This window comes from Myotis daubentonii, chromosome 4 (genome assembly GCF_963259705.1).
Source record: "Myotis daubentonii chromosome 4, mMyoDau2.1, whole genome shotgun sequence".
NCBI lineage: Eukaryota > Metazoa > Chordata > Mammalia > Chiroptera > Vespertilionidae > Myotis > Myotis daubentonii.
In genome coordinates this window covers 89,036,354-89,058,553 of record NC_081843.1, presented here as the reverse complement: position 1 = coordinate 89,058,553, position 22,200 = coordinate 89,036,354, and the positions used below count along the sequence as shown (strand labels likewise).

The window sequence follows — 22,200 nt, the reverse complement described above, 5'->3', positions numbered from 1 at the left end:
CATCTTTATGGAAAAGTTAAAAATATTATGAGTAAAACCTTAATAGAATATAACCTGGGAAATCTCTGAGAAGGAGACGAGAACTACTAAGAAAACGTGGCTCCAATGAACAGAACCACAGGCGAGTGTCAGACTCAGTATGGCTTCTGAGTGTGAGAGGCCACATCCCAGCAGTAATCAGAGACGGGGGGCACAGAGGTCTTCAGGTCAAGTTAAATTCCTCAATCGGAGAATTTTATGGGAATGTGTGATCGATAAAGTTTACCAAGGGGCGGGCAAAGGGAGGTGTTAAATGTATATAAAAACAATTCCTAAATTGCTTTTTCACATTTGAAAAAATAAAAGTTACATATGGCATGTTTTGTATTTATTGAAATGCCATAGTTTTGTTTTATAATCTCACACAAGGCATTACAGGAAACGATTTGGTGTTTTTTAAGGAAATTTTAGCTTTATGTAACTCAGTTTTAAAAGTATAGTGTATTTGTTTTTCATACTCATTACAAATTTATGAGCATATAAGTATGTGTTTTCTTGTGTCTATTCATCTCACAACAAAAAATAGCTCATATTCATTTTATGGTACAGAGATGAATAATGTTTAAGGCAAATTAAAGCAAAAGCAGATAGAATCTTTTTTGATTTTTTTAATTTTGAGTAGTTTGCATCAACTATTTAGCTTTATGATTGCATCTTAATTTAATTAATTTACTTTAATTTAATTTATTTAATCAATTTAACTAATTTAACGTGACTAATGATTTAATGTGGCCTCTTTAGAAGCTGTCCTTTAGCTGGTGCAGATACATGTGTAAGAGATGAGACAGATGAAAAATATGGATCAGAACACATGTGGACAAGTCGGGAGGATCAGCTGTAATTATTTACCCAGAGATCACACACAGCATCTTCTTTCCATCAACACTGGTGTTGGTCAAAACAGTTTCAGAGTGTGTAATTTAGACTGCAGCATATCAAAGCAAAGTAAACATTTATGGAGTGCCTACTCCATGCCAGATAGTGTAAAAAGCACAAAGTAATCTCAATTTATTTACCCAATGCTAGAGAATCGTCATCGCTTTTCTGCATGTTTGTTTGTTTCAATTTGGTGGTGAAGTTGTTGCTGTTATATTTTACAGATGAAAAGGCTGGGATTCCATGGGATTAAGTGATATGTGAAACCTCAGGCATTTGCAAACTCCATCCTATAGGAAAATGCATTTTGATTTGGGGAAATGGCAAAAGCCATTCAGAATCTATTGACTGATGTGGTCACCAAACTGGGGAATTCTGTAAACTCGATTTTTTTTAAGTTGCTGTTCAATCAAATGCTGCATGTTCACAGGGCACTTTTGATACCAGTTCCAAGGAGAAGCTTTCACACATTTGAGATTATGCCTCTCATGTGGATGTTCCTGCTCTGTGCCTTCCAGCAGCTAAGTATTCCCAAATAATACTTTATTCAGTGTGTGGAGAAGAAAAAGAAAAGATGAAGAACAAGTGAAGACTGAAGTAGGGCTTCGTTCCTTCAGAACTATGGAGGTGAGCAAGAAGGGAGGCGTGCTACAAGGGAGAGCTTGCACAAGTCTGGAATTTCTTGTCCAGCATCATTTTCAGGAAATCCTTGTCACTCCAAAACGCAGATGGCACTGCTTGTTGGCCACTCCTCTGAAGCAAGATGACACAGATCTCGGTGGACCAAAGCCCTATTCTTATTTATGTTTTGTTTCTTCTATCAAATACTTACATCACACCCTCCCCTCCATGTTCCAGGTACTCCTATAAGTGTTTCCAAATACAGAGGCCCTGGATCCTCAAAGTAAGCCTGTGAGGTAGATATCTGTGAGGTAAAGTGGTAGATATCCACTTTACAGATGAGGAAACTGAGGCACAAAGAAGTCACACAGCTTGGGAGTGAAGGAGCTGGTATACAAACCAGTCTGTCTGCAGCATCTGTGCTCTTAACCCTGACTCCAGGAAGCCCTCACACTAGGCCGGGAATGAAACTTTGATTTTGAGGGGAGAAGTACTGGTTTCCATGAGAGCCAGTATCTACTCATTGGTGCATTCAAGGCATGTGGCCCACACATCTGCTGTGTAAATGCCTCTCTGTAAAAGATGACAGGGCAGTCTGAGTCACCAGGTCACCTGGCAACACTATAGAGTATGTTTCCTATGACAACAAGTGGTCCTCTCCCCTGGCATAAAGTATCATCTTTAATATTTCTTAAGTAAGCAAAAACATAAATGTGAGTGAGATTCATACCCATTGGATCGGAAGACTATTGCATTTTCTCATCATTTATAGACTAAGTATTCCCAAATAATACTTTATTCAGACATAAGAACAGAGTCACCCCACAGAATAGTCTGATAAACATACAGAACAGCCATGATTAATGCTGTAGGTAATTCTAAAATAAATGTGGAATCAAGTGACTTCAAAATGTATTTGTAAATCTTCAAATGCCTACTATACTAAACTAGAGGCCTGGTGCACAAAATTCGTGCATGGGGGAGGGGTGTTCCTTAGCCCAGCCTGCACCCTTTCCAATCTGGAACCCCTTGAGGGATGTCCCACTGCCCGTTTAGGCCTGGTGGGATCAGACCTAAACGGGCAGTCAGACATCCCTCTCACAATCCAGGACTGCTGGCTCCCAACCACTTGCCCGCCTTTCTGCCTGGTTGTCCCTAACTGCTTCTGCCTGTCAGCCTGATCACCCCCTAACCACTCCCCTGCCAGCCTGATCGATGCCTAATCCCCTGCTGGCCCGATTGCCCCCAACTGCCCTCCCCTGTAGGCCTGGTTCCCCCCAACTGCACTCCCCTGCAGGCCTGGTTTCCCCCAACTGCCCTCCCCTGCAGGCCTGGTTGCCCCCAACTGCCCTCCCTGCCAGCCCGGTCACCTCTAACTGCCCTCCCCTGCAGGCCTGATCACCCCCAACTGCCTTCCCTTTCAGGCCTGGTCCCTCCCAACTGCCCTCCTCTTAAGGCCATCTTGTGGTGGCCATCTTGTGTCCACATGGGGGCGGCCATCTTGTGTGTTGGAGTGATGGTCAATTTGCATATTCCTCTTTTATTAGATAGGATAATAAATAACAATGTTTGGTCCTTAAAACAGAAGGCCAGTAGCCAATGCTCACGATTTTGTCACTACCTCACAAATGAAGGTGCTATTCCCATATCAGAACCACCAGGTTGATTCTCACGACCCATGTTACTCATTTGTCACCTGAAATAAACTTTCTGGTCAATGGCTCCAGTGGAAGACAGTGTGAATTGAAATGGTAAAGAGCAACAGCTATCCAGTGTTTTGAGGGCCTGGTGAACGAGTTTGAGCGTGGTGTTTAATGCTGATGATGTAGTTACACATCCACCTACTTGATCACCCCTAAGCAATGATTGGGCTCAATTCTAGGAGGCAGGTTTCCACCCAAAGCACTTCCTGACACCCTGGTCCTTCATGCCTGTGCAGAAGGGAAGGAGTATTAGATGGATGCAAACCTCTGGGAACCTTCAGGCAGTGCCCTCTGAAGGATGCCATTTAAATGTGTTAGGAGAAGCCCCACACTGAGACATTCTAAATCTGGACAAAGACTTCCATTTTAATGGCACCTGTGATTAAAATTATCTTTAAAGGAAAATAGATATATCAGTGCTTGAAAGATTACAGCCACCTCTCTGCCCCCTTCAGACATGCATTGAGCTTGCTAATTACATCATAAGACCTGAGTTGTATAAAGTTCACTCAGTGTTGGCTTCTCGGCATTAGAAATCTCTTTAAACTTATGAGGGAGGATGAGGTAGGGGGAGCTGAAATGTAAACATCCCACCTTTTTCTCATGATGTGAAGTGAGTTGCTCCTGAGGCACCGTCTTGGCATGGGTTCCCTCCACTTAAGTGCAGTTTCCACTCCTCCCACCAGCTCCAAAAGCAAAGCAGAGGTTTAGTTCATGCCATAAATATGTAACGTGAAAGTTGTGCTGGCTGGCTGAGAATATTCCAGCCCCCGAATGACAGTTCTCAAGATGAGGGTTTTGCAGATCTGAGATATCACAGGTGCCTCAGCCACTGAACTGCAGTCATGCTTCTGCAGACTTTATTTGAATATTTCAGCATTTTAAGTTATTTGCCTGTGTCTGGGGCTAACCCAAGCCTGAAATATCCAAGTAAGTGCTCCTCACAGCCTTGTTTTAGAATCACAAAGGCAAAATGTCAAAGTGGAGACCAGCTGAAGAGACGCTTATAGACAGTCCTCTCACTCCAAGTGCAAAATGACACCGTCAAAAATTAAACTTGTCCTACTTTTCTAAGTCAAGCACAAAACTAAAAAGTGAGCTGAGTTAAAGACGATGAAGCCAAAAAAGAGGCACAAAACATCGCTCTAGGAATAGAGCTGAATGGGAGAATGTGTATTTGCTGACAGCTCATAGGCAAATTTCAAATTGAACGGCAGACCTTACAGTGAGGAACAACTAATTATATGGCCTTGGCTTAGGCAGCTCTGCCAGCATATAGAAGGGCGGCTTTTCTGCCTATAAAATTCCAGTGTGCTAAAATGTTTTATGAAATTATGTTTATGGGCATTATTACATCTGTTCCCATTTTATTCATAATTTGTTATTTAATATATAGAAGCATGGTTACTTCTGTATATACTTTCTTCATCACACATGGTTCTGGGTTAATATAATTTAATATGTTTGCTCAAAGGTGCTACTAAAAAATAACATAAGAAATAAATTCTGTATTTTAATGACATTTTTTAAATGTATTTATTAGGCCTCTGTTTCAAATTTTCAGAAATTTAATTGATCTGAACTTCTTTTCTTCAAAGTTAATTGCAGTTTTATTTTTGAGACACTTAAAAAATACTCATCTAACACTGCAGGTTTTGTTTATTTTTCACATGCACTATTGATTCTTAAGATGAGGTCAGTAGATGAGTGGATAAAAAAGCTGTGGTACATTGACAAACTGGAATACTATTCAGCTATAAAAAAGAAGGAAATCTTTCCCTTTGCAGGAGCATGGATGGGCCTGGAGAGCATTATGCTGAGTGAAATATGCCAGTTAGAGAAAGAACAAGTTCCATATGATTTCACTCATGTGTGGAATCTAATGAACAAAATAAACTAACAAGCAAAATAGTGACAGACTCATAGATAGAAAACAGGCTGACCGGTTGGAGTCGGGGGATGTGGAGGGGGAGTGGTGAAGGGATTGAGCAAAAATAAAAAAAGGAGAGAAAAACTTATGTGCACAGGCAACAGTGTGGTGATTGCCGGAGGCAGTGGGTAGGAGGGAGTGGAGGAGGGTGTAGGTGAGAGACTTGACTTGAGATAATGAAACCACAATATAATGGGTTGTACAACTGTGCACCTGAAACCTGTATAATTTTCTTACCTAGTGTCACCCCAATAAGTTTAATCAAAAAGAAAAAAAGAAGAAAAGAAAGTCTGAACTTGTTTCCAAGGGGCTTTTGGAAATTCAGGATGAAAACAGAGCGCCAGGTTCAATGCATATTTACTGACAGGCTTTCAAATGCAGTAGAACACTTTTCATAAAGGAGCACTTATTTACATTCTGAAATTTGAGGTTACTCATCAGATAATGTCAAAGCAGACTCGGTCTAAAAGGCTCTACTGAAATCTCACCATTACATGGCAAAGATGGCCTCTCCCCACTGTAAGTTAACCTGCAGATGTTTTCCCCAGCACGTTTTAATTTAGTAAGGCCAAGTTCACCCCTAATTTTCCAAAATTGTTTTTTTCTTGTTTTGTTTCCTTCTAAGCTCTTCAGAGATGAATGTACACATATCATACAAATTGGCAAGCCTCTCCTAACAGTTGTGCGAGAGTGTCTGGGATACATGTAATTCTGTTCCAATTGTAACATTCCAACACAACAAAACAATATACTGTGCATATGCAATCCATGAAAAAGCCAGAAGCTATCAGAATTTGAAAAATGTTTATCAACACAACTTCAATCAAATGTTTTTCTATCACAAAAGAAAGATTAGATTTGTAAATAATGAATTCAGAAGTCGTCACCCTGTTCTTGGGATTGTATCTGCACTGTCACCTGGGCAGAAGCCTGGAATGTCTGAACCCTTTATATCAATGTGGGTAGATTCTGATTACATCTCTTAAATGCACCTCCATGGAACTGTCTTCTCTTTGTTTAATAGCATCACAATATTTATTTATTTTCTTTGCTCTTTAAACCTTCTATATATTTCACAAAATTATAAAGGGAGGAAATACAAATATATGGTAATGAAAATTGTGCAATGAGGTTGCACATTGGTGATGGTTGGGGTGCCCTGTCATCCTTTATCACAGCACGGTCACTAAAGAAGGTATTTGTGCAAAGAGTGAGAAAGTGAATGAGTTATTCTCTAATACAAAGAATGAAATCAGAAACAGAGGACCAGGGGAAAGAAAGGAGAGAAGGAAGGAAACAGAAAACAAGGAAGGAAGGGAAAAAAGGAGAGAAAGAAGGGAGGGAAAGATGGAAGGAAGAGAAGAGGGAAAGATAGAAGGAAGTGGCAGAGCTAAATTTGAACTCAGGCAGTCTGCATCCAGTCTAAAAAATTTTGAAATATTGGCATAATGGAAAATATAATTATTGAAATAAGAAACACAAGAGATGATAGAATATGCAGAATAAATCCATATAAAGCAGAGATTGGCTTAAGAAACTCTAGCAGAAGTCATCTTAAGGAAACATAAATAGAAACAAAAAAGAAAACTTATGAGGTAAGGAATATACAATTAAACATGTCTGCATCCCCATAATGGAAATGAAAAAAACTTCTGTTACCACAAGATCATTAGTATTTATTGACATAGGAATAGATAAGTGGATTGATGAAACAGAAAAAGGAGAGTTGAAGAAGACTGTCATATACATTGTCCATTGATTTTTGTTCAAAGAATCAAGTGAATCCAATGGGGAAAGGAATGTATTTTTAGTAAATATTGTTTGAACAATAAATAGCCTTACGGAAAAAATGAATCTGAATCTCATATTGCTCCATGTCCAAAAATTAATCCAAGGTTGGATTAATCCATGGTCTTGAGGTAATTATAGATTTCTAGAACAGGACACAAAAAGTAGAACCCACAAAAAAATAAAACTGGTTACTTCAACATTATCAAAAATTAAAATTTTCTGATAATCAAAACAGATCATTAAGACAGTAAATCAATAAATTATAAATGTAGAAAATACTGTAGTACATATATTTGATGTGTTTACATAAAAATATTGAAATGCTAACAACAAAAACTATTTTTCAACGGAGAAAAAGTTTAAATAGGCAAGAAGTAAAAGAAGGCATATGAATGATCACTAAATACATAAAAAGATGTTCAAAATCAGTAGTCATCAAACAAATGAAAATGTAATGAAATACCATTTTACACTTGCATTATTAAAAGGATGGACAACACATATGCTGGAAGGAATTGGAGTAACTGGTGATCTGCAAGGCCAGTGGAAATGTAAAAGGACAAATTGGAAATTAAAAACAACAAAACAAACAGAAAGATCTGGGTCTTCTCCACAGAATGTTTGAGAAGCACCATTTCTGCGTATACAAGAAGAGTTACAGATATCGACCATGTATTAGGTTGCAAATGAAAGACCAATACATTTTGAAGAACCAGTGTCACAAAACTATGTTTTCCTACTACATTGAATAAAACTAGAAATTTATTTTAAAAGTATAAGTCAAAAACTTTATTATTTCTAGAATCTTAATAATATACATTTTGCTTAAAAGGAAACTATAAAGGAAACTTTGAAATACTTAGAACTGAACAACATGAAAACGTTATATTTAAAAATGTGCGGACATATCTAGAATAGTCTTTAAAGTAAGATTTATATGTTAAAATACATTTTCATGAGGCAAGAAAGATTAAAAACAAATGATCTAATCAAAGGAAAAATATGTTGAATTTATTACACTAAATAGGGATTGATTTTAATGGAAAACACATGGGCAAGGTTAGCAACAGATAACAGATTGGGAGAATATATATGCAATATCTAAAACCAACAAGGGACCATATTATCTAGAATATGTAAGAAATGCCTATAAATCAGAGAGAGAGAAAAACACATTAGCTATGAAAGCAAAACATGAAGAGGCAACTCACATGAAGAGGAAACCCAAAATGCTAACAAAATATGCAAAGATGCTCTGGTTCGTTAATAATTAGAGAATTGAAAATTAGTAAAACAGCAAGATCTCACATCGCATCCATCAGATTGGAAAGTATTTGAACGAGGGATTGACAAGTGCTGGCAGATACGTGGGGGTAGGGGGATGGGGAGTCTTGCCCTCAGGTGGTCCCCAGGTGGACACAGCCTTTTGGAGAACAAACTGGCACTACTGAGTTAAATTCAGTACATATATATGGTCTGACCCAGCAATTCTGCTCCTGGGATCAGAGAGTAGAGAAAACAAGGACACAAGGCACCATGCCTGGTGACAAAGTTTGAGGGACTCTAAATGTCAATGCTTTGGTAAAAGATAAGTAAAAATCACTGCACACTATGGAACAGTGAGTAGGCAGCAGTCAGAAACCATAGACTATGTGAATATTCTGTAATAGGGAGAGATCTTCAGAGTACTGAAGGGGGAAGCAAAAAACAGAATGAGTTGTATAGCATTTTACCATTAATATCTCTTAAAATAAATATTTTGTAGTAAATATGCATATTCATATATGACATATAATTTACATATATATAAATATATATGTATGTATATGTGTGTGTGTGTGTGTGTGTGTGTGTGTGTGTGTGTTAAAATTTATCATTTTAACCAAGGCCAGTTAAGGCAGACTATAAAGCACTGCTCTCTGGGGCTCCCTGCCTTCAACTAAGGAACAGAGCTGACCTCAAGGCCAGAAAGCCATTCCCCTCCTGTACAGTAGGAAGAGCTAGTAGTACAGATATGGTGGAGAATAGTAGGGAACACATGGATGCCACCAGGAGAAAAGAGCTTGAACCTGCATCTGACTCCCCTGGAACCTGCAGAGACATGCCCCCATTCCCAGGCCTCCAACCTGGGTGACCTGCATTCATGCAGACCTGTCTTTCTTACAGAATCTTCACTCCCAGCTCCCCACATGCCACAGCCACTACTCTTCCCACATTAGTGCCTCCATAGTCAGGCAGCCCATGTGCTAGTTAACCCATGTCCCACCACTTCGTACAACACAGACAATGTCATGTCCTCCACAGGTTGTGGGACTAGGGCCGGAGCCCAGGGGCCAGGCAGGTGTGGACTCAGGATCCACTTACCATTGGGGAATGGTGACAGCATTGCAAGTAGTCACCCATTTCTGGTGGCAGCCCCTAGCCCCATCTCAGCCAACAAAATGCTTCCTCTTCACTTTGCACCAAAAAGTGTCCCTTTCATGGGAAGGAATGTGACCCAGATCCCAAGTTATACAAAAGCCATACAAAACATATTTAAGAGCTATTCTGAGTGCTTAGCCCTGGGGTTGAAATGCCAGGGTTATGTAGAGAGAGTAAAGATCCTGGCCGCAGTAAAGACAGTGTTCTTAAATTATGCGTACTGCTGGAAGTAGGGAAAATAGAGAAGCTATGCTGAGTGTTTGTATAAAAACTGGAGGGGAATGCATGCCTTGGGTAAGTCCTCTCTTTGCTAATACTTCGGCTAACCCAGATCCAGGCCACACTCTCTTGATGGGTTTAAAGGGCTTTACATGAAGTGCAGTGTATATTGAATTTCTTTGTTGCTTATTTCGAAGGTCCCTGAAGACATGGCAACTACAAAGCAGCCCTGAAAAAGAGGAATGTTGGAACAGATGTTATTTAGGCATTTTCACATAATAAAGACTTCTAATAATCCCCAATGCCTAATTATCCTAACAGTTATGCCAAAGTTTCCACTCAAGGCATGATAACTGCGGACAATATTGACTTGAATAAAACCACGATTATTTAAGACATAGATGGTGCCAATCAAAGGAGACATTGAAACAATTGACTACCACATTTTTTAGGGCCCAGATTAACCAATAAACCAACTTTGTACTTACATAAAACCAATTAGTCAAGTAGTAATTTCCTGATAAAGCTATGTTCTCAAAGGGAACAAATCTAATATTTTCTGCATTTCTCCATCAAAACTATATTATGATATTTACCACTGGGCATTACTTGATTAGTATATCAAGTTTCCACCATTTGCCCCTATACCTGGAAGGTAGTGATGCACCTTCCAGAAAAGATAGCATCTTTCCACAAGTACTTTTTCTTGTGTGTTTTTTTTAAGTATAAGTCAAAGAAACTGCAGGAGTGATCAGAAATTGCAGGTGCAACACCTATTTTGTTGTTTTTTTTTTTTTTTTTACAGGGGAAATACAATAATCCACAATTATAGCTTTCTCTAACTTCTAGCTTAAAAAATAATTTTACAGGAAACAAAGAAAGTATATTTTTTACTTTCACCAATGTACATCCTATTCTTATACCTAACTTTGTGCCCCAATGATAATCTGAGGCTTAGATTTATCAGAACTTGGACAGTCACTTTAAGGATTCAATATTTTTATATGGAAAGCAAGCAAACAAATATCTTCCACTGTGTATGAATAATACATATTTTAAAGGGAGACAAGTAACCTTTGGTGTCAAAAAGCAGGACTGGTGGTTGACAGCTATCTACATATGCACTATGGTCCCTTCTGAAACACACGCAAAAGAATTGAAATGAGAAGGCAGACATTAATAAACCTTCTCTCCACTGCCCAGATAAAGGAAAGGAGTAAAGGAAAGCATGGTAAATGAATCACAATTCAACCCCCAGGAAAGGCTGGGAGGTATGGAGGACCAGAAGGGACATGGACGTGGTTTTGGAAGAAAACACCATAAGGTGCTGCCTCATCTTCAAGCAGAGGCTCTACTGATAGAGTCAGGAGGACAAGTTTGTGTACATGCCCACAGAATGTTAATTCTGGGTAACATCTGCCAGATTGGAACAATTAATATATCTTCCAACACTAAGTGTTGACAATGATAAGGTAGTGTTGGAAAAGATCATACAGGCTGATTTGGAAGCAAACACCTTTCATGAAACTGGTTGGTCAATCCAAACATCCAGCATGTCCACTTCTGGACATGTGTACTCTAGACAAACTCCCACATCTGCTTCATGGGACATGCGCAAGAAGGTTTCCAGATGAATGCATGTTGTAACAAAAATTAGAACAAGCCAAAAGTTCATGGACAAGAGAATGGATCAATTGCAGTATTCTCAAATGAAGAAAGAGCACCCAGAGTGAAAATAATTGAACTACAGTACACATCAATGGAGATGAGCATCTTGGTAAAACATAATACTGAATTTAAAAAGAGCAAGGCATAAAGACTAAAGAAAATGAAATTTCATTTGCATGAAGTTAAAGCGTACAATAGAAAATAGTATGGGATTAAGGTTACATCCATACGTGGCAGGACTATAAGGAACCACAGGGAGTTAGAACCAGGAAATTCAAGATATGGGCAGGATCAGAGGAAAAATACAGGAACTATCAAAGGTGTTGGTATTTCTCCTTAACTTCTAGTATGGGCTTAAAAGTGTTTGTTTTACTACCATGCCTTTGTATTATATTTACTATTTTGACTATATGTTACATTTCAGTAAATAAACAAAAAAGCCATCATCAATTACGGGGTGGTGTTCAAGAGAAGCAAGAAAAAAGAAATAAAATCATTACAGCATATGATTCCTCCCCTTAAAATGTTCTAATTGAGTCAGAAAAGCAAAACTAATCCAACATAAAGTATTTGAAAATGAATTTTTGCTCAGATCAAAGAGAAGTCCACATGGGAAGGAGAAAGCGAAGGGTGGTGTAAAGAGCTGAGTGTAGAGGGCATGCAGATGCAAGGTTTTGGTCCTGGACATGTCCCCTTGTTGCCCCAGGGGAGTTATGAGAGAAAGAGTCTCCCTACATCCCAGGGGAGGGGAGGAGGGATTTCTCCTCAGCACAGGCTAATGTTGGGGCACCTGGAGAAAAGGCTCTTTCCAGATCAGCATGCAGGGCTCAGACAGCTCAGGAGCAACCCAGCTGGAACAAGGAAGAGGCATTTGATGGAGAGGCTATAGGCTTCAAAAGGGAAGCAGACATTTTTCTAAAATATCTTTAGGTTTGTAAACCTCATGACATTTTGTTAGCAAAGATTTCCCCGAGCACCCTGAGTAAAGTTAGGTTTTCAAAAGTCTCAGGGTGCACCCGGCCAACTATTTAGAGGATGGATATAACTGGTTTCAGCAGAGCTAAATGAAAGTGTTGGTCCAATCTTTCTGCCCTGGATTTCTTCCTGTGACCTGAGGGCTACTGGTGAAAATCTATTAAAAGACTTCCTGATAATAACAAAAAAGAGTTGACATTTCACTTGGTCAAAATTGAAACCCAGAGGAATAGCCTCAATTTCTGATGAGCTGGGATTGACACAGTGGCACCTTGCAGCCAAACAGCCCAGACATCAGCCTTGATGCACAGCAGGCTGACCAGTGCACAGGGCATCTCAGGGGTTGACCAACAGGCAACACCCAACTAAATGTGCGATCAGCCACAGAGCGGACCCAGATGAGCACGTTCCTCCCATCTGGAGATGTTCACATCAGAAGCAGACCTCACACATGGGCTAGAGTGATGGGGATGCAGGACAGCCCTGTCTTATCAATGCTCAAGTAGAGTCAAACTCTGTTCTTGTTTTAGGGAAACTTTAATTGCATGAATGACCCTATGCATTTCGTGTAACTGAGCCAGTTACACGAAATGCACAAGAAGATTCATGCTATAAAATCTCTGAGCTTATTGAAAATCTTAAGGTTGATGTCTATGAACAATAGATCATGACTTGCACTGGAACTGTACTTTTTAAGTTTTAAATTGTGTTCATATTTAGCCTTGCTTCAAAATGCAGGTGAGGTGGTCCTGCGGGGTCCTTTTGTCCTTCCTCCCAGAAAACTGATGCTAATTCAGTCTTGTCGACACTGAGAATGTCCCTGGAGCTGAGGGATTAAGCTGGCATTCAAAGGGCCTCTCCTGGACAAAGACACCCTCAGTGATGAGCACCAGGCCTGCATCCAGGCATTGGAATTGCTGCCCAACACAGGGTGCTCGGCCTTGCCACTGTGAGAGAGGGACGTGCTGTGTCTTTGTAGGCAGGTAACTGAAGTTATATCCAATTTTTTTTAAAAAAAAATCTGTCAAATGCAATCATATGTATTTTTAAGATTTTTTAAAGAGAGTCTCTGCTTGAGCAGATGAAACTGCCAGCTTTAGTACTCAGAGACTTGACCTCTGGCGGCAAGGTTCTAATAAAGTCAGCAGCCTAGCTCCAATGCTGGCACCACCACGGTACCTCATGTTTGTTCTATTTCCGTCCCTCTTTGCAGAACCCCACCAGCCTCCCAGAATCCAAGGGAACCAGTTGAGAGAGAAATTCAGAGACACAGGGGTAGAAACAGAGAGAGACACACACACAGATTCAGAAACAGAGAGAAGCACACGAGGAATAAAGAGCAGTTGTTGCCACATTTGTGCCACGTATCACGGACCAGGCTCCCACCCCTGGATGAGCACTTTATAACCATCATCTCACCCACTCCTCACAGCAGCCAAGGGGTGGCACGATTACCCCATTTTACCGATAAGAAAGCTGGTGCCCGGAAGCTGGGGTTCTGTGCCCCACATACCCTGGCCAGGAAGTGATGAGCCGGTTGAACTCTGACTGTATCCAGAACTCAGACTGGTCTCCACGATCATGCTTAGATCCCTTGTAACATAATCTAAATTAAAGGTCTCACTATCTCATGTGAGAATTTCTTTGGACTAGTCAAAACAGGAACTCTATTAGGCAGCATCCTTTCAAAATTACAACTCATCTTGAATCAATTCTCTACAACGTAAAATTAAAACAAGTGTCATTTATCAACCAAAGTGAGACTAAAACAACTTTTGTCCTGCCAAAATTAACTTGGAAAAAAGATCACTGTTATAAAGATCCTAAGACCATTTCTAAGCTTCTCAGTGTTGCCCAAACAGGAAAGAAAAATAAAATTAAAAGAGAAAACTAACACAAGTTTCCTGGAAGCATTAAAATGCAAAATAATTCTTTTGCCCTCCGCCCCCTCCAAATTGAATGTTGTTGACTCTTTCTTTATGTCAACAGACTCCAAGTCCAATTAAAAAGCCATCAGCCAACCTCCCTGGGAGCAACCAAAGCCCTCCCAGGATCTGGCGGGCAGGGCCTCCACCTGCCTTGGCTGCAGAGGACCCAGAGCTGGGGAGTCACGAGGTGCCATGCGAGGAGTGACAACGTACTTGTTCCAAGAAAGCCCTCACCAGGCTCCATTTGCTGATTATGCGGGAAAGTGTGAGAAACGACTTTTTCCATCCTGGGGCAGACATGGAATGTCCACTGACTGGGAATGCAGGAGTCATGCACTGAGGACAGCTGTCTGCCCAATGTGGCAGGTATGACCTTCCACGAGCTTCTCCAAGCTCCCTCTATAGACACCCCCTGGGCATTGAAGCCTCAGTCACAATGCTACCCACAATGTGGATGAAGCCACTCTAGTCCACTAGGCATGTCCTACCCACACCCTGGTACATCCAAGTAGATTTTCACTCTGAGTCAAGCTGTTGGTTACAACACTCCGTGTGTGTTCTCACCGATCCTCACAGCATCTACGGCATGTACTTTTATTCACCACCCCCTCTTACCGATGAAGAAATTGGCTGAGCTGGGAGCCTAGGATAGAGAACCCAGTCGGATTGCTTTCTCAGCCTGTCCTATCACCTCAGCCCAAAAATTGTTCATACGCTGATAAAAGCTGAACAATAGCTATGGGTTTAAGTGTAATTTTTAGGTTTCCTAAATACAAACTGTTGATTGGCATGCCCTAACCTCAGCTGGTTCTGATTCCACATTCCTCTCCTTGAAGAGAACAGATTCACAAAGAACCAAGGCGATGGGTTGTTCTCATATCTGGAAACACTTGAAAGAACGAGATGTTTTATATCCCTGGGCCTTCCCGCTGATGGATTAAGTGATCAGGAGGCAGAGCAGCGTTGCTCTGGAAGGGATCCAGTGGCTGCTCCATGCAGTTCCATCTGAGAGATGGGGTGATGCCCTGTGCCCATCAAAGCCCCTGCCACCATGTGTCCCAGATGAATGGGACTCTTCATTCACCCTGCAGCTGAGGTTCAGAGGAAGCTGTGTGTAAATGCCTCGCCAATAAAAATAGAGGAGAAAATACTTCATAACACCATGCTCTTGGGGTCAGATCAAAGCCTAATTTGTGGATTAATTATTTTTCTTCACAGAGTACTCAAGATCTACACTCCACCCATGTGAGTTATCCAGTTATTCTGAAAATAACAATTTTTCAGAAGGAACAAAATAAAAAAGCCATCAGCTAACTCCATGAAAACTGTAAGCAGCGGTTTAGAAGGGAAATTTCCATGTGTGTCCTAAATAACTGGTAGGCATGGGTCACAGAAGCAGAAGAAAACTCATTCAATAGATAAAGATGGGTGGGCAGACATCAGTAGAGCAGAAAAGGTATATGAACAATCCTGCAACCATCCCAGGAGAAAATAGTAATTTGGTGAACACTTGTCCCATTGAAAATACCTGTGACATCAATTTAATTGGGCATTATAAGGGTTCTGTTCTGCTTTCTGGCGTCTTTTTTGGAATGAGCCAACTGAGACCCCTATGGTAAATGGACATTTGAATTGATTGATTGCTTGAATTATTGATTGAAAAGATTGTAAATGAAAAAATTAATAAAGAAGGAAGGATGGGAGGAGAGCAGGAGGGAAGTAGGGAAAGTAGCTAGCACATCAGTATAAAAAGGAATTATTAGAATAAAGGGAAATTGAATATTGGATGCATCTTTGTCTTGCTTGAGTGATCCCACTTCATCAAAATGTATATGATTATTAACCACCAAAAACTTCACATGTCGAATTCACTTTGCTTAAAAGGCATTTGTTGGATATGAATCACTGTGACAAACATGTCAAAAGAGATATGCTTCTGATTGTTTATTTTAATATACTACAAATGCAAGAATCTATTGTACAATGCATTCATTCGTTCATTTGACAAATATGTGTGAGTGCCCAGAATGAGTGAAGCACTATTCTAGCACGGGGCAGTGGTGGAGGCCAGGGATGGACGGTTGGCAATGCTGCTGACCTCTGTGAGCCTATCCTTGATGTATGAAGCTGTAGCTAGGGTGCAGCTCCCACAACCCTGGGAAGAACATCACTACTACCCTGTGCACCTGGTGAATTTTCTCCATAAGTTAAATTCCTAAATGGATGCCATTTGACCTGGGGACTCCAGGCCCATGTGGGAGGGTAGGAAAGATCCAGGATTTTAGCCCCTGAATTTGTCTGAACCTGGAAGATTTTCACAGAAATGAGCCCGGTCTTCCCAGTCCACTCAGCTCCCCCAGTCAGCAGCCAGGTGAAGGGTTCACTCAGGATCTGGAAGAAGAGCTGGCTCACTGGGAATATTTGTGCCTCTACTCCTCTGTCAGTGTGTGTGAGGCATTTGTTGCCCCCAACCCCCTCCCTACTCACAATGAATTTGTATCTTCAAGGACAGCTCCCAACCACAGACCAAGTAGGCCTTTCCCAAGTCCAGTCTGTCCTGTCCCCACATCTTTGAGTTTTCTTAGGAATTGAGTTGTGTCCTCCCAGAATCCATGCATTAAGCCCTAACCCCTAGTGTGGCTCTATTTGGAGATGAGGCCTCTAAACATATAATTAAGATTACATGAGGTCATAAGTATGGGGGCTTGATCAATGTAACCATGTCCTTATAAGAAAAGACACCAGGAACTCTCTCTCTCTCTCCATGGGCACTCATGGCAACCAGGCCATGTGAGGACACAGCCAGAGGCAAGCCAGGAAGAGAGTTCTCACCAGAGTTCGAATCTGCTGGAACCTTCATCCAGAACCACTCATCTCTGGAACTGTGAAAAATAACTGTCTGCTCATAAGCCACCCAGGCTGCGGTATTTTGTTATGGTCGCTCAAGCTTACTAAGACAGGCCTATAGATGGGAGGGCTATGTGGCCTAAGAATGGAAAATGGCCAAGGCTGAAGACAGCCCCACAGTGGGCATAGTACACCTGGGGAAGCAAAGAGACTCTGCTCCCGTCTGGTGACCAAGCAGCTGGAGTCTCAGATAGGCTCACAGGCAGATTCTGGGAGACAGACGGTCACTGAGCTGGCAAAGTGCTGGTTCAGGGAGACAGTTATCTAGTGGGGGGGATGATTCTAGGAGACACAGTTACCAAGATGGAGTAGGTGATGATTCTGGGGACAGACAGTTATCTGGGGGAGTGATGATTCTGAGAGACAGACTGAACATCAAAGAGCTGAATGCTGAACTGTAGCCAAAAACAGTGGAGGGTCACACAGCAGATGTCACCAGCATCAGAAAGTGACCTCGCATTTCCAGGCAAGGCCTTTCCCACTCAGGAACACAATACCTGGCCACCTCTGTCAGACCAGAAGATCCCAAGGAGTGTTGAGGTGTCTGTGCTGCAGCACCTGCAGGCCCCCTTCAGCAGCAAAAGAAGAGAAAAGGCCAAAAACAACTTGTCCTCTGGGAATGCCTATGCCAAGGCATCTTTTGGGGGAACTTTATCTCCTCTTGGAATATCTACCTGCCTACAGATGTTCAAAGATGGAGACTCCCTCCTGAAATGGATTCCCGGAGGGCCTTCCTTCAAACCTCCCCCACTGACCAGTCTCCAGTGGCTGGATTGGTAGTCCGATGGGGTGATGCATTTCCAGTATAGCAAGAGGCACTTATTTCACTGGGTTGGTACACCCCACCTTCCCACTATGACATGACATATACTCACTCAAAGTGTTCATCTTCCCCATTCTAAAACCAGCCATACCTCAGCAAGATGTATGTTTAATAACCAGGTTAGCAGAACTTAGATGAAGGGCTGGGGTGAGGTGGACAGGGAGGGAGTAGCTGATTTGTAATGTTAGCCTATTTCCCTTGTGTAAACATTGCTATCACCTTGGCTACTATCACAGGTCACTGAGTTGGGAAGAGATACAGGGGCAGCGCTCCTTCATCAATGCGAACTGGCTCTAGCTTGAGGCCAGGATGGGGTAAGGCAGCTTGGTGCTGGGCACAATATGTAAGGAGTGCCTCTTTCCAAGGCCATCCCTGCATGACTCTGAGAGGTAGTGTCCCTTTAAATGATGGCCAGACCCACTTGCCTTTCTGTGCTCTGGCCAATTCAAACTTTGGAAGCTGAGGCTGGAGATCCAGCACAACTTTGAGAGGCTGCTAAAATCCCAGGGAAGAGGACCTGCTTCTTTCACATTTCCTCCACCCTGACTGCAGCCATACTGCCACAGCTCAAAGGTGATATGGCCCCTGGGAAACAGAGGAGAAGTCCTAAAAAGGGTGTTTCAAATGCAGTCTAGGGCAGTGAGAGGGAGCAAGAAGGGAGGGAGTTTCTTGGCCAAACAAGCATTATTTCTGAAGAAAAGAATTGGAGAAGAAAGACAGACTGAAGCAATCTCTCTCCAGGACCACACCTGGATGACAGAGCTGTTTGCATGTGGACAGTGTCATCCTCTGCGATCCCACTTGAATGGTGCCCGGTTCTTGCTCTAACCCCAAGAAAGTCATCCTGAAGCTCAAAGAAACACACAGGGTCCCCCGTGTGATGGCTGCCTGGCTGTGACAAGCCTGACAAGTTTTGATCTTTTGCTCTTGAAACATAAACATCTTTATTTACTTTAAGATTCAGAGGAAAGAGCACGGAGTGATGAGGCATCAGATCTCAGGCCAGCTGCCGGGTACCTAGGCTCTATGCCTGGCGGCTGGAGGGCCCTGGGTGGGTGGAGGCTGTGCCGACAGCCCCAGGGGCAGCGGCTCCTTGTGTTGGAAAGAGAGGGCAGGATGCTTCTGCAGGTTCTCCCCAGCTCTCCCACATGCCCCCAGAAGGAACTGGTCAGTGCTGGATCACTTGCAGCATCTCAGAGACGGGCTTCAGATGTGTAAGGGCAAATCTCTGCTGGCTAGAAAGCCCAAATCAAAACGCAGTTAGAAAAATGCCCCCATGGGACATGTTTATAAACTCTAATTCTTGTTCGTGTCCCCACCAACACACTGAAGGAGACTGAGTTCATTTTGTAGTTTCAAGACAAAGACAGAGAAATTGTAATTAGGTTTAAAAATCAACAAGGAGTGGATGGTGGGCCAGGCACAGCCTCAGGGAAGAGATGCATCATGTGGAGCTAGCTAGCACTGATGGGAAGCCCACAAGTCTGAATTCAAATCCTGCTCACTGTCTACCTGACCTCAAGAACATTCCTTAGGTTCTCTGAGTTTCTGCTTTTGCATCCAAAATGGAGGTTATCACCACACCCTTTAAGCTTGCCTTGAGGCTGGTATATGGTTAAATGTAGAAATGCCTATTATGTCTACCAAATAGTGGGCTTTGCATCATTAACCCTCGCCTTCATGGTTCCCCTTCCTTCTCCTTCTAAAACCTGAATGCACATGGTTAAGAATAAGGTCTTTGCTCATCAGACAGCCTGAGTTTTAGGTGTCATCTTTTGAGCAACTGCGGGGTCCAGACATCCATGGACCTGTTGGAGTCCTTGTCCCCCATCTCTAAATCCTTGTTAATAGCATCCATGTCCTAATTTTGCTGTGAGAAATAAATGAGATACTACATGTAAAAAGCTTACACAAGTTCGGCCATAGTGAGCACTCGATAAGTAGCAGCTACTGCTATCTTTCCTCAGAGGGAAATTTCATCAAAGATGGATATTGTACAACTTGCAATTTGTCTATTCCAAATGGATCAAGAATGTGGAATAAATCACCAAAATGTAACATTAGGAGATTTTATGAACACAGTGAGAAATTCTGGTTAGGGATGCTTTATGTAAGGTCCTATAGTTCACAAATAGCTGCCTGAAGATGCTAATGGCCAATAGGAGTCATGGTTTGTGCTATCGTTGAAGCTTGTTAATAATGTTTAGATTGATCTCTTCTTGCCTAAAGTAACAAGCTCATGAGACAAGTTATAAGCTAAGATCTAGATGTACATGCTTTCCCAAGACTATTACAAGTAGATTTTTCTAATAATCCCAACATCAAATCAATTATTAGGTAGTCATCAACTTAATAAGAAGCACTTTCCACCTTAGCATAATAAAAATAAGAAAACAGTAGAGAAAGAAGACATTCATAAATTTTAATTTTATTTCATTGAGCATTTCCTTTCACTGTGACCACTGCAAAAGTGGAACTCTTGCCGTGACCCTGAGAGAACCACACTCAGCAGGATTAATCTGTATCAAATGCTAATTTTTTCCTATGGAAATCGTGTTTCCGGAAGATGTTTTGTTATTGAAAATATGTAGCCACAGACCAACAGGACCAAGAAAGGAATATCCAGCTTTAATCCTGCCCTGATTGGCAACCCCCAAGAACTCTAAATTATTTAACAAAAGACTAAACTTCTAACAGCACAGGAGTGACATGTATAGAAGCCTTCAAACAGGTGAGGAGCCACATGGTGGAGCAAAGCCCACAGACCTCATCTTCTCTAAGGCTTCACTTTTCCTCACTAGATTCCCTTTTCTGTTTGAAAACAATCCTCCTGATTTCATGGTCTCTCCAACTAGTAGTTTGTTTTATAATTTAATATATTAAGCTTGAAAGGCAGCTTGAGAGAAGGGAAGGCAACAGTGCCAGACTCTCTTGTAATCTCTCACCTTAGGAAGTGGGCAGGTGTGGGCAGCGAGGCACCAGGAACCCTCGGCTATGTTGGGGATGTGCTGAGGCCACTGCTCACATGCTGTCCATATTAACACAGACTCACTTGTGTGTTCATTTTTTTGGCAAAGATGTTTATTTGAGGCACTTTTGATCTGTCGGGAAACAAGATGTACAAAAACCCTCAATCCCTCTTTCCTGGGAGTTACCTTCTGGGTGAGAAAAATTGCCATAAAAATAAACATATGAATAAACAAATTATCTATATGCATGATGAAAAATGCAAAAGAAACAGGGTGTCAGAGGAACAAGCTAGGTGAAAACAGGGTGTTCTGGGCAGACTTCCTGGAGAAGGTGGCATTTGGGAGGGAGGGGAAAAGTCCTGCAGGAAGGTGGGGGAGGGACAGCCAGGTGGGAACAGCCAGCACAAACACACCAAGAAGGAGACCTTGGGTATGCTTAAGAAACTGCACAGGAAGGATCTGGAAGGCAAGATGGAGAAGCCAAGGCCAGAACCACCCAGGGGAGGACTTGAGGACTTGAGCTTTCTCTATGAGGGAAACCAGGATCCTTGACACAACAATGTATCAATGTAAACCAGTGATTAAGAAAGTGAGATTAATCACATTTAATGCAGGAAGGAATGGTCTAGAAAGGCAGGTATCAAATGGAATGAAGAGAGGACCTTGCAGGGGTGAGAGGTACAGGGACATTTTGTTCACCCTCCGCTTTCTCACGCAGACATCACCAGCCATGTAACAGCTGAGCTGCAGGCTCTGGCTCTGGGCAGCCTTGCTATGATTCTGCTGGTCCTCCTTGCAGGAAGGCACAGAATCCCATCAAATAAGCAAGTATTTGGAAAAACAGAGATACAGAACATGTTCAAACTCCTTTCATTATCACTGATTTCCTGAGTTCCAAGTGGAGTTTGCTCATGAATCCCAAATTTGCATGATCATGTTGAAGGAATCTACTGAGAACATCCAAAATGGTCATGGGATGGTGAACAACAAAATTATTACCACAACCCAAGTTTTTAAATTTTGTGGGAACTTCATGATATACAGTCTCTGTTAACAAGAGGAAGGATAAAGTTACATTAGTAAATTAAAAATTTTTTAAAAGGTGCAGAGCAATGCACCATTTGTGTAAAAGCATTTGTACATGGTTGTACATAAAATGAAAATTATCTGGAAGATGCACAAAACCCAGGTAAAGTGCTTGTGTAACTTAAAATGCAGGTTCAGCTGCCTGCCGCAACAAGTCAAACTTGTGAGGCAGGAAATAGGTTTATTAAGGTGCCTCGACCTGGGAGAATGGTGTACTGCCATCTCAAAGACCAACCCCCTCCCT

The 22,200-nt window shown here is 41.8% G+C and overlaps 1 protein-coding gene across 1 annotated transcript in view; it reads right to left on the bottom strand.

The window, feature by feature from the left end:
• Positions 1 to 9,801: 9,801 nt before the first annotated feature.
• Positions 9,802 to 22,200, bottom strand: part of IRX1 (iroquois homeobox 1) — a 58,510-nt gene continuing 46,111 nt past the window's right edge. Inside the window, exon 4 of the mRNA XM_059694658.1 lies at positions 9,802 to 9,829. Within this exon, the coding sequence (XP_059550641.1) occupies positions 9,817 to 9,829 (13 nt within the window). The 3' untranslated portion in view covers positions 9,802 to 9,816. The remainder of the gene's footprint in view (positions 9,830 to 22,200) is intronic.